This window comes from Bos taurus, chromosome 9 (assembly GCF_002263795.3).
Source record: "Bos taurus isolate L1 Dominette 01449 registration number 42190680 breed Hereford chromosome 9, ARS-UCD2.0, whole genome shotgun sequence".
Taxonomy (NCBI): Eukaryota; Metazoa; Chordata; class Mammalia; order Artiodactyla; family Bovidae; genus Bos; species Bos taurus.
In genome coordinates, this window is record NC_037336.1 from 96,729,285 (window position 1) to 96,742,226 (window position 12,942).

General features: G+C 44.9%; 1 protein-coding gene across 4 annotated transcripts in view; it reads left to right on the forward strand.

The window, feature by feature from the left end:
• MAP3K4 (mitogen-activated protein kinase kinase kinase 4) overlaps nucleotides 1-12,942 on the forward strand; it is a 105,126-nt gene that overhangs the window by 54,975 nt on the left and 37,209 nt on the right. For all 4 annotated transcript variants that reach the window (XM_002690377.7, XM_059889979.1, XM_005211105.5 and 1 more), the window contains exons 4-6: nucleotides 4,275-4,517; nucleotides 7,319-7,465; nucleotides 12,186-12,343. In XM_002690377.7, coding sequence (XP_002690423.4) covers nucleotides 4,275-4,517; nucleotides 7,319-7,465; nucleotides 12,186-12,343 — 548 coding nt within the window. The remainder of the gene's footprint in view (nucleotides 1-4,274; nucleotides 4,518-7,318; nucleotides 7,466-12,185; nucleotides 12,344-12,942) is intronic.

A 12,942-nucleotide genomic window follows, 5' to 3' on the forward strand; every position in this document is an offset into this window, starting at 1 on the left:
TTTTTACAGTATGTGGAGGAGATTGTTTTTTATTGAAGAATAGCTGATGTATATATTATCTGTTGCGCAGGTACAGTGTAGTGGTTTTCAGTGTTTGAAGGTTATACTCCATTTATAAAATACTGTCTGTATTCCCTGTGTTGTACAACGTAGCCTCATAGCTTATTTATTTTATACAAAGTAATTTATATCTCTCCATCCCTTCCCCCACGTCGCCCCTCCCGCCTCATCCTCCCCACTGGTAACCACTGTGTGGGTGGTTTTCTGTATCTGCAAGTCTGCTTTTTTTTGTTACATTCACTAGTTTCTTGTATGTTTTAGATTCTTTTATGTGACATTGTACAGTGTGTGTCTTTCTCTGTCTGACTATTTCACTTAGAATAATACCCTCCATGTCCATTCATGTTGCTGCAAATGGCAAGATTTCATTCTCTTTTTATGGCTGGATGCTATTCTGGGAGGACAGGGGAGCCTGGTGGGTTGCAGTCCATGGGGTCGCAGAATCACACACGACTTAGTCATGAACAATAGCAACAAGTATTCTCTTGTATATATGTAGCACATCTTCTTCATCCATTCACCTGTTGATGGACACTTACATTGCTTCTGTGTCTCGGCAATTGTAAATAATGCTGCTATGAACACTGGAGCGTGTGTGTCTTTTCAAATTGCTTCCCTGGTAGCTTAGCAGTAAAGAATCCACCTGTCAATATATAGGAGATGTGGGTTAGATCCCTGAGTCAGGAAGATACCCTGGAGAAGGAAGTGGCAACCCACTCCAGTATTCTTGCTTGAAGAATCCCATGAGCAGAGGAATCTGGCGAGCTACTGTCCATGGGGTAGCAAAAGAGTCAAACACGACTCTGCGACTAGAGAACAGAAAAGAAACATCTTTTCAAATTAGTGTTTTTGTTTCTGGATATATACCCAGGAGTGGAATTTCTGGGTTGTAAGGTGATTCTATTTTAGTTTTTTTGAGAAACCTCCATACTGTTTTCCATGGTGGCTGTACCAATTTCCACCCACATACATGAATTTTCTAATTGAATAACTGGAAAGATAATAAGCACATGCTTGCTTATTTGCCTATCGGTTTTTTGTTTTGTTTTCTTAAAGGAAGCACACTTACATGAGACAGAATAGGAAGCTGAGATGTATTATTTTTGACCGACATGAGCCAGCTGAATCAAACTCGATGTAAGATGAGAGAACAGAACTCACCAGCTTGTAGTGGAGAACTGAATCTGTGCTGACAGTGACTAGACTAGTAGCTGGTCTTGAATACTCGTTTTATGGAGGGGGGTTGGTCAAGTAACTTGGTCAAGGTTGCAAGACCAGTAAGCGGTAGAGTCGAGGTGTGAAACCAGCACTCCCTGCTCCTCACCGTTACTGTGTACTGCCTCCCCAAGTTACGCTTGGTTCCACACAGCGCCTTAAATGTTTTTCCTAACGCTTGTGTATCTGGCGGATTCGGGCCTTAGCTGCTGCATGGGGAGTCTTCGCTGTTTCCTATGGGGCCTGTCCTTGTGGTGCACGGACCCTCTGGCCTCGGCCTGCAGGTTCCAGAGCGCACTGGCCCAAGGTCGCAGTACTCAGGCTTAGTTGCCCCGTGGGATGTGGGATTAGTTCCCCGACCAGGAATCGAACCTGCATCCCTTGGATTGCAAGGCAGATTCTTAACTCCTGGACCACCAGGGAAGTCCCTTTAAATGTTTTTTTGACTTAGTGGCCAGTGTTTTAAAAAAAAAAAAGTCACGTGAAAATCTGGATTCTTTGTTTTCCTTGAAATCCCGGGAGGTCTGTCAGCACCGGCCCTGTCCACGCGGCGTGCTCGTCCCCGCTTTGCACACGCCCGTCGTTTGGGAGTCGGGCCTGTCTCACGTGTTTGGTGGGCTTGTCTCTCTGGCTCCTGTCATGGCCTGTAGGGTTCTTCTGCCCCTCCTCTCTCAGCTTACAGTAACTGTGCGTTGGATTCCAACATGATCCTTTTCTGTTCATTTTTAAACGTGATGTTTGTTTTCAGAACTTTCGGGAAACAGAGAAATAGGAGAGGGTTTAGGCTGTTCTTGTACCTCGCTGCCCTTTCCCCTCCCCCTGTTTTATTACAATTGGGAATTGTAAGATCCAAGTTTTCCCTTATATATATATATGCTTTTAAATTTTTTTGCAGTTTCCAATATTCCTTGCTAATACTTGAATTGGAGTCCTTAGCCAAGTTACCTTCATGGAGTTGTATCTGCCTCTATACCTTCTCTCTTTTAGATTCACGGCTTCTCACTTCCTTGGGCATCCATTCTTACCACTTTTGATTGGACTCCAATCTCCTATTCTTCCTCGGGTAGTTTTTTAGAGAAGGTAAATGAGTTATACTCGAGTTCTTCCCTATTCAGAGGGTGTTTTCCTTTTTCCTCACAAATCAGGGATAGCTTGACTCTGCAGAAATCTCTCATCCACCTCTTCCTTTCGTTCTTTCTGGAACTCCCATTTTTCTTGTGTTACAGCTTCTAGATCTGCCCTCCAGGTGTCTTACTTGTCACTCAAAATTTCTGTTCCTTCTTCTTTTGCCCTAGGTTGTAGTGGTCATTTCTGCAGTTAATTTCTAAATTATTTCTAATTTGTATATTCAGATTTTAACATCATTCCTCCTATTTTCACTGCCTTCGAGGATTTTATTTAAGGAATCTTGGTTGGTTGGGTTTTTTTTTCCCCCAGAGGAGTTTAGTGAGATTTGCATTAGGAGTATTTTTGCCATTCTCTCCTGTGTCCTGCATTATTAAATCAGTGTCAGCTTTTCTGATTCTTCACCTCGGTCTCCCTCGTTAAAACTGCCGTTCCCTCTTCCATGATCAGGAGCTTTGTAACGTCTCTTCCTCTCTGGATGGGTTGGTGCAGCAGGCAGCGCCAGCAGGAACGCGTCTCCTCGAGCTGGGTGGGCCTGGCCGCTGGATCTCCGGGCTGTCTTACAGTTGTTGAGAAGGAGGGATTGTCCCTTCCCAGTGAGCCTGAAGCAGATGAATCAGCAGGCTGGAACTACAGAGAACGCCAAGACTGTTCTTCAGAATTTTATCCTAGAAAGTTTGCCGAGTTTTGTAGAGCTCTAAATAAACATTTTATCTGATGTCATTGTCCACACCAGAAGAAACGAGCATTTATACCGCCAAAAGCGTTCACACAGACATGTCTTAACCCTGACCACATTTATCACAAGTTATCATTTTTTTAAATTATGCAGCTATTTTAGAAATTGTTGCCTGTTACGGGAAACTAAAAGTATGTATTAATTTAAATGCAAAAATATGTGTGGACAATAAAAGAATGTGAGTTGGGAGACCAGTTAAGAGGAGTAGCTGTAATTAGTGATATTATAAGTTGAAGAAAAGTTGAGATTTTCGAATTTTGATGGCTTCAGTTTTCTCAATAAAAGGAGAAGGCAAGGATGGTGTTGCCAGAGGTTTAAGAACACTGGGAGAGCTTCACATCTGCAGTTTCAGGGGGAGAGCGTGAGGAATCTGATGGGTAACTGTATGAACGGTGAGCAACAGCAGGATTCCTAGGAAACATCAGACAGATAGATTCTGAGTGGGACCAACCAGGTTCATTTTATGATTTTTTTTTAGCCTTTGATGTAACTCAGGAGAACAGATGGACAAAAGACTTGATCAAACCCACAGTTTTTATGTTTCACAAATGGCTATCTGGTTTTGTAATCTTCTCTCAAATTTAACAATTCTCTGGTTTTCTCAGTCTAGAGATAGTTGTAAATAATACTGTGTATAACCTCAGAACTAAATGCTCCAGTTAAGTATGATAAAAAATGTATGATGAAAAAGATGAGCTTGATTCTTTTTCTACTTTGCTTTTTTGATAAAGGTGTTACACAATTTTATTTTTAGTTCTTGTGTGTGTGTGTGCTAAATTTCTTCAGTTGTATCCGACTCTTTGCGACCCTACGGACCACAGCTCACCAGGCTCCTCGTCCATGGGATTCTCCAGGCAAGAATACTGGAGTGGATTGCCCTGCCCTCCTCCAGGGATCCAGGGGTCGAACTCGTGCCTCTTAGGTCTCCTGCGTTAGTTCTTGTTACCGCTTTCTAATACTCCGAGAGCTTTTTCGCTCTGTGTTGAAAATGGTGAATTATTCTAAAGATTATCTCTCCTGTAAAATTACGGTTTTATTGGTTTGTCAGCGAATTTGAGAGAGCAGTAGTTTGTGAGTGCAGCGTTAGGAAGTTCTCCTGGATGCTGTCTCACGCTTTGTTGCATTTGCGTTGCAGTTTTCTGGATTTCCAGATCCCATGTGGGGTTCAGATTATGTGCAGTTGTCCAGGACGCCGCCTTCCTCGGAGCAGAAGTGCAGCACCGTGTCCTGGGAGGAGCTGAGGTCCATGGATTTACCCTCCTTCGAGCCTGCCTTCCTGGTCCTCTGTCGAGTCCTTCTGAACGTCATTCACGAATGTCTCAAGTTAAGGCTGGAACAGAGGCCCGCTGGAGAGCCATCCCTCTTGAGTATTAAGCAGGTTTGTCTCAAGGACTTTCAGAAAATGCCGAGTTCTTACTATATTTTTTCTATAGACTCAAATTTTTCTTTTTAGGATTTTCCCCCTCTAATTGTTGCAAATAGTGAAAATTAGTGTATGTTAGTGTTTCTAAGCTGCTCTCTGTTGGGTAATTTAAAATGTTCTTTTTCCATGCAGTCTTTAAAAATGAGGTGGTGGTTCCACCCTTTCTGTCTTCCACTTCCTCATTCTAAAAGGGGTGCCCACGCTGGTATGACCCTCTGTGTCCTCATCCCATCAGTCTTTGAAGACTGGAAACTTAAAATTCATTCATAAGAGAGACTTTCAATGCTTTAATTTATCATTTTGTTCTTTTTGAAGCTTTTTGTAGACAGGTGAAGGTGTGAGGTATGCAGGGAGGGGGAGTGTAGACATTTTGCTTGCTTAGGCACTGGTACAGTTTAAGCAGTAATGGCAGCTTCTGCTTTCTCAGTTACTATTAATTTGGGTGGGGTTTGCAGGGAGTTTGCTGCTCCACAGGTAATAGAGGAATGGCTGGAAGCAGTTGTATCTACCAGACTGAGCGTTTATATTGATGCCTCACGATGTTCCCATATTGACATTCATTATATGAAATAGCCACATTGGATTTTGATTTTGTGTGTGTGTGACCTGCGATGGTTCATCCCCAGGAGTTAGGTCTGGGAGCTCACTGGCCCTGAATGTCAGACGGGCAGCGGGGACGATTGAAGGACAGGCGGGGCGAGACGTACAGAACAGGCCCTGGCGTGGTCTGTTCCCGGTGGCTGATAGGACTGGAGGCCGGCCCTGCACCTCATCACCTCTCTTCCCGCCCAGCACCGGCCCGAGCTCTGTGTCCACCTTCGCGCTATTTCCTTCTCACCGTCTTGGTTCTGGTCACTGGCTACGGTCCACATGGGCCGTTCTTTTCACTTGTCCTCCGTATCACAGCAGTTACTTAGGACGTTTGGTAAAAATACCTTACCTCCCCTCCCCACGGAACAAATACAAACTTAGGGAATGTAACCAGGTGAAACGGGGGAGTTGACCTTTTACTAATGGGTCTGTTATGAGGATTAAACAGTCATTTATGTGAAAACATTTTGGAAAGTAAAAAATCAATACTTGGATTGATGTAGCTTTGTTGCTACTCAGTTGCTAGGTCATGTCAGATCTTTTGCAACCCCATGGACTGTAGCCGGCCAGGCTCTCTTTCCCTGGGATTTCCCAGGCAAGAATACTGGAGTGGGTTGCCCTTTCCTCCTCCAGGGGATCTTCCCAATCCATGGATCAAACCTGTGTCTCCTGCACTGGCAGACGGGTTCTTTACTGCTGAACCACCTGGGAAGCCCAGTGTAGCATTATTAGAGTAAAAATAAAATAGAAATTGTGACTACAATGATTTCAGATTGAGTTGTAAAGCACCTAAGTGACATCCGTAACAGAAATTTACGTTAATACTTTTTAATAGATTTATTTTTAACCGTTTCTCCCCTATTGTGAGTAATTATTTTAAAAACATTTTTAAGGGGATCTTGTTATAAAGCAATCCATGTTTATTTTAGAAAATCTGAAAAGTACAGAAAATTTCAAAAGTACAGAGAAAAATGAAAGCTATCCTCTTATTCTGCTATTCAGAGGTAACTGCTATAACATTTTGGTATATTTCTCTCCATTTGTTTTTCTATATGTACATGCTTTCTACACATGTAATGATTTTAAAAAGAAAAGAATATGAGTTTTCACCGTAAACGTTGTTCACAAATGAGGCTGTAAATGACTGCGCTGGTGCCCTACCGCATTAGCGCGCCAGTGTACCTGATCTTCATTGTTCTCAATGATATTGTGATAAGTATATTTGTGGGCCAGTTTTAGCCTGGATCTCTGATTACTGTTTGAGTATAAACTGTGAAAACTAACTAGTGAGTCACACATTTTTGGATTCTGGTAAGTTTGCACCAGTTTACTTTCCCTGTAGCACCGCTGTGGTTCCTTTTTGTCTTGATTAATGCATCTTAAGGCTAATGTTAACTGTGATCTAGTCCCACAGCCCCTGCTGGTTAGAATTTGGGGGAACGTGCCCAGCGTGTTATTAACGGAAGGACTGTACAGGTCCTGTCATTCCGTCTCACCTCCGTTCTCACAGTGCCTCCCGGGGCCTGCACATGGTGGCAGTGGGTTTTACTCATCCTTTTGTTTTCTTTAAAATTCCCCACCTTGTGCCACCCCCACCCCCCACCACTTCTATTTAATTCCATCAGATTTATCTTAGGTGGTTTTTTTTTGTTTGTTTTTATGATGATACAGTTTTTTTGATGGTAAAAGCCACAAATCACAGTAGTTAACTGTGCTAAATTATTACAAAGGCCCCCGGGCTCTGTGGTATGTGAGTACATTTGAATCTTTATTAATGTTTTGTTGTTGTTGTTGTTAAAAAGGACCAGTCTCATGAGGAACTTTTTTTTGTCTTATATCCCTTGTCTTATAATGTGAGCTAGAAGAAAAATAAATCTTTTTCTGTAGAATTTATTTTCTGTAAAACTTTTATTTGTAGAAGAATATATTTTAGCATATCAGTTTCCTGCGTATATATTTTCTTTGTGTACTCTCGCTGTGATATTAAATACTTTTATTTTCACTGTGAACGAACGGACAAAGAATCTGGAAAGTATTTTAGGGTTCTCAGAGGCACCGCTCACTTCTCCTGAGTTTGTTGAGAATTTGCGCGGGAACTGTGTGAGAACCAGCTGGTCGTCTGGTAGCATGTGTGTGACGGTCAAACTGTGCCTGCTGTCTTGCAGCTGGTGAGAGAATGTAAGGAGGTGCTGAAGGGCGGCCTCCTGATGAAGCAGTACTACCAGTTCATGCTGCACGAGGTCCTAGACCAGCTGGAGAAGACCGACTGCAACATCGACGCCTTCGAGGAGGACCTGCACAAAATGCTGATGGTCAGGGCGGGCCCGGGGGGTGCGGGCGATGTCTGACTTGTCTGTCTTCTCCTGGCTCTTCTAAGCTCTCTGCTTGTGCTCCTGTTATTCCTTCCTGCTCTAAGTGTCTCCTCTCCTCCTCATCCTTCCATTGAAGATTTACTTTAGAGTGTTAGCTGACAATTTTCACTCTGAGTGTGCATCTGTGCACTTCTTCTCTGAACTCCTCCGGTGGTTCCGATCGTAACTGTCTAATACTTAGTAATGCTCTGCTCATCTGTCCTCGGGTTTCCCCAGTTTAGGCTGAAAGCTGCATGAGCCAGGGGCTGTGACTGGGGTTCTTCTGCCTTCCGTAGTGTTTGGTGGAGTGTTAGTATATAGTAAACCCGTGTTAGCGCCGCTTGAGTAGGTGCACAGATGGTTACGTGACGTGGCAGGTTGATGAAACAGTATAGAAGATAGCAAGGCTTGTCGTCATATTGTTTTTGGAGAGCCGTCACCCTCGCTTGACATCTCCCTGTATCCTGCTTCAGGATGGCTGCAGCACCTCCAGACACACCACCCTCACTTTCTAGGCTGGAAGAGATGAGAAGGGGGCAGAGGGACAAGTCTCCTTGTCAGCTAGGTCCAGAAGAGCAAAACCTCCCCTGGAAGCCCCAGTCAGCAGAAGTCCCCTACATCCTCCTGACGAGACCTGCTGGGTGGCTGCCTCTCTCTAGGGGAGGCTGGGCCTCAAGGATTCAGTTTTTCAGCCTCTATCAGAAGGAGAAAAGAAAGGGTATGGCTGGGGAGGACTTACTACATCTGGCATCTTGCGAGAAATAATTTTGACTATAAAGTGACTTTTTTTATTGTTTGGGAGAATACAGAAAATGTATGAAATGTGGCTATGTTTTGAAATACTTTATATATGCCTTGTGTCAGAAAAGCCTATCGTTGAATAGTTATGATAAAACAACAAGCAAATTAGTTATTGTCTCTGTGAGTAGTTAAACCAGAAGTTTAAAAAGACAAAAAGTGCCTTGCTTCCCAAACTGTATTTGATGGCCTCACAAAAGCACTCACCGCATCTTTTATGGGATGTTCACTGAGGCAGGAAGGGTGCGCATTGGGTGGGTGAGCTGTGCCGTCCAGGTCATCGTGTGCCTGGGAGAGGTCGACAGCCTGGGTTCAGGGAAGTCCCGAGACTCTCAGCTGGTTGGAGGACCTTAGCAGTGCTGGGAGTTAGTTTTGACTTTGCTTCTAGTTTTCTGTGTGAGTCATCATGTCCCTTAGTTCATCGCCGTAATCCCACAGATGAAGGATAGAAATTATCAGTGATTTTAAAAGTTGTGTCCCAGAGTGTCCTAGATGAAGTAGTGCAGGGGCATAACTTGAGAACTGGTGGAACCCAAAGAAAACCAGTGTTTCGTCAAGAAGGAAGGAGACTGTGGCCTTCAGAGAGGCGGGCACGTCATTTAGTGCACCATCCCGCCCTCCTTTCCACACGGAGGGCTCGTACAGCGATGAATTAGAGCTGTGGCATCTCGGGGTGTGACCAGGCTGGAGGGCTGCAGGGCATGGCCCCGAGGAGGACACCCTGTTGTCTGCAGCGTATCCTGTCCTGCGAGCCTGGAGAAAGACCACGCAGGGTCTCGTCTAGTGGTGCGCGCGCTAGTCCCTGGGTTACAGAGGAAAAGCATAGATTTAGGGAAAGGCACAGGGGTTGAATCCCTCGAAATTGGCAGAACTCAGGGATGGGTTGGGTATGGAGCGGGTATAGAGAGGTTGCTGGGTATCCAGTTCGTGCAGCCGGATGAGTACTGGAGATGATGGGTCCAGTGAGCTTTTTAAATTGAAGATAGCTGAGACCATTTGAAAGCCTTTGGGATTGATTTTGTTGAATGAAGGAAATAAAAAAAAAAATCTCATGTACATGAGAGGAAAGGGAAGACTGAGAGTACAAGGTTCCTCGGGTTCCACAAGGAAATGGGTCTCAAAACACAAGTGTTGGGCTTGGCAGGAATCCCAGTGCCTCTACTGTTAAAAAGGGAAGAATGGTAAAACAGTATGTACATTCATGTTATTTATCTCAGGATGAGGAGAGCTTTTATATCTAATAACAGAGTTTTTTGTTTTTTGTTTTTTTTTTTTAATGAAGAGAGGTGACATCACCTGTGAGAATGGGTTGTGATGGATTTTAGCCATGTGAGGAAAATGGAGAAATTTCAAACTTGTGTTTGTAGAGAGAAGGTGAATGGGCTGAGCAGAGGTTCAGGTATTACCAGGAACGTGTGCTCTGTGCTTGGCAGATGTGACTGTGTAGAAGAGCAGCCCCTCCCCGTGGTGTGGCTCTTGGAGACCTCAGCTTCTGGAGGACAGTGGACATGGGGAAGGGCACTGGGCTTGTCTCACTCTGGGGTTGTGACAGGCACATGAAAAGGCATTGAGGGGTGGCAGGGTGTGGGGAGGTGGCAGGGACACAGCTGTGCCGACAGGAGCACTGTGGCAGGAGGACAGGGAACCGAGGAAGAGAGGAGTGAGTCTGAAGAAGAAGAGGAGCCAGGGCGCCAGAGCTCCTGATGAAGTGAGGGGAGCAGTGTAGTAGGGGAGCCAGGCAAGCAGACTGCAGGGAGGAGAGGAGGTTTCAGCATCAGAACGTTTGAACTGGGTTTGGGGCGGTTCTGGTAAATGCTAGGATCAGAAAGGAAAGCTCGTCAGAGAGGAGGAAAGGTGCTTGGAACCAGAGGCAGTCGGAGAATGGAACTGAATCGGTGGCGGGGGGGCGCCCCAGATGTTATTTAAGTCACACAGCTGAGCCTGGGACGGAGAGAAGGCCGCAGCGCAGGCTGCTGTGTGATGGCTGCCTCTGGGCCGTGGAAAATCAGTAGATGATGGTGCGGACACGGGGCGTCCAGGGCATTTCTGATCACGGAAACCTTAAAGGGGCAGAGTGTTGCTTTTGTTTTTAAATAAGGCTGTGTGAGGATGCTGGTTTGAAAGCAGCAACGGGATACCCAAAGATGCGACCGTTGGCAGCCCTTGCGGTGTTCTGTAAGGCAGCTGCCCCTTGAGAAGGCTCTCAGGACAGCACAGTTTCAGGGAGGCCAGGGAGATGAAGCTGCCCTCCAGGAGTGGAAAGGGAGGTCCAGAGCCTGATGTGCAAAAGACCTGTTTCGTTGGGATCAGATGGGCATAGACCTGTTAAGTCTCAGGTTCCACTACACATGTTCATAATGGACCTGTGACTGGCAATTCATGCTGATTGCCTAGGTGGAGGAGGACCCAGAAACTCCAAAGATACAACAGAAGATAGTTTTCTTTAAGTGAAAAACTCCAGAGTTTTTGCCTACTGAAAATTATTATTGGATCTCAGAAAACCCTCATTTCAGAGAACCCTAAGATGTAGCCTGCTAAGGTCCTTAGGATCCAGGCCTGGAGAAGGGAGCCTGTAAACCTCCAGGCAGGGAAAGGAAGCTGCCTTCAGGGGGTGGGGAGGGTGAAGATCAGTCTGTCAGCAGTTTTGTTTATTCTAACATGACTCACGGTGTTAGAAGCTACCAGAGTAAAGTCTTCAAGGCTCTGAGGGAGAGGATGTGTAATTCAAACATTTTATACCCAGTCAAGGTATCCTTTCAGTAAAAGAATCCACAGACAATGATGTTTTATAAAATAACAGTTGTGAGCCTGTCTTGAGAAAAAGTACATCATAGTAAAACCCTGCTAAGCAGCAGATAAAACAAGAATTTTAGCACTATGAAAGCTGTTGGAAGATGAACTGTGGTGGACATGAACTCCTCCTTAGAACAATCAAGTATTTTGGTTATAGATCATAATTTATATGTCATAAACCTTGAAAAATTATGTCATGAGAATGTGGATGCCTGGAACATAATAGTGGGAAGAAGTGTGCTCATTGCCTCCTCTTAACATGTAAGATGGAGAAGGCAGTGGCACCCCACTCCAGTACTCTTGCCTGGAAAATCCCATGGACAGAGGAGCCTCGTGGGCTGCAGTCCATGGGGTCGCTAAGAGTTGGACACGACTGAAGCGACTTAGCAGCAGCAGCAACAACATGTAAGAAACCATCTAAAACTTAAGTAATTAAAGAAATAAAGGTCCCACGCTCTTAAACGAATATTATTCACAGTATATTAAACATGAAAATTTCTGTGTTATTATTTTGATTTTTTTTTTTTTACTTCATTGTCTTTTTCTGTACAGTGTGAATGTTTTATTTTCTTAGTAACTTGCAGCTGCTGCTGAGTCACTTCAGTAGTGTCTGACTCTGTGCGACCCCACAGACGGCAGCCCACCAGGATGCCCCATCCCTGGGGTTCTCCAGGCAAGAACACTGGAGTGGGTTGCCATTTCCTTCTCCAGTGCATGAAAGTGAAAAGTGAAAGTGAAGTCGCTCAGTCGTGTCAGACTCTTAGCGACCCCATGAACTGCAGCCGATAAGGCTCCTCCATCCGTGGGATTTTCCAGGCAAGAGTACTGGAGTGGGGTGCCATTGCCTTCTCCAGTAACTTGCAACAGTTGTGAGTAATATGTTCAGTTGCTGAGGAGTTGAGTTATACAATTAAAGAAAAATCCTATTTAGACCTCAGTTAGTAGTGATGGAGAATCTCGCTTCACTTCATGCCTGAGTGGTCCCCCTTCCTCTTGTCCAACTTACAATTTTCATGTTAACAGGGATGAAAGTTGTGAGTTGTTGAATCCTGTTCTCAAATATCTCCTTTTGCGTTTTTTGTATCTTAAGGTATATTTTGATTACATGAGAAGCTGGATCCAAATGCTACAGGAATTACCTCAAGCATCTCATAGTTTAAAAAATTTGTTAGAAGAAGAATGGAATTTCACCAAAGAAATAACCCATTACATCCGGGGAGGAGAAGCACAGGCTGGAAAGCTTTTCTGGTAGGAATCCTTGCGTGGCTGCCTTCCTTTCTCGCTCCTGGTTTGCTCCCCGGTTCCGTTCTACATGTGCGAGTGTCTAATTACATGAAAATGACAAACATTCGTACCTCTCGTGTGCCCCTCTCCTGGGCTTTGTCATCCTTAGAGCAGTGGTTCTCTGCCGGGGGTGACTTGCCCCCGGGACGTGTGGTGGTGTCGGGAACGGTTCTGATTGTGTTTGCTGGGTGGAGGCCAGGGACGCCGGGATACATCGCACGATGCACAGGACAGTGTGCCCCCCGCCCCCCGAGAAAAGCTGTCCACCCAGCGCTGCAGTTTTGAAGTAGAGAAATCCTGCCACAGGACGCACCCTCTTGATTATATAAAAGGGGGAGAATTTAAAGCCTCTTGACGAGTGGAGTAGGCCTGCAAGTATCAGTCTTTGTGTCTGTCTTGGTGGGCACTTCTGCAGCCTACCAGGAGATGTTTTCACCGACACTGTTTTGGGAATGTTATGCTAATCACAGAAGCTCTTTATAAACCGGGTGTTTATATATGATGAAGGAATCGAACCGTAAACAGAGGACAAGCATGAAGCAAGGGGGAGTGCTCACTGGTCT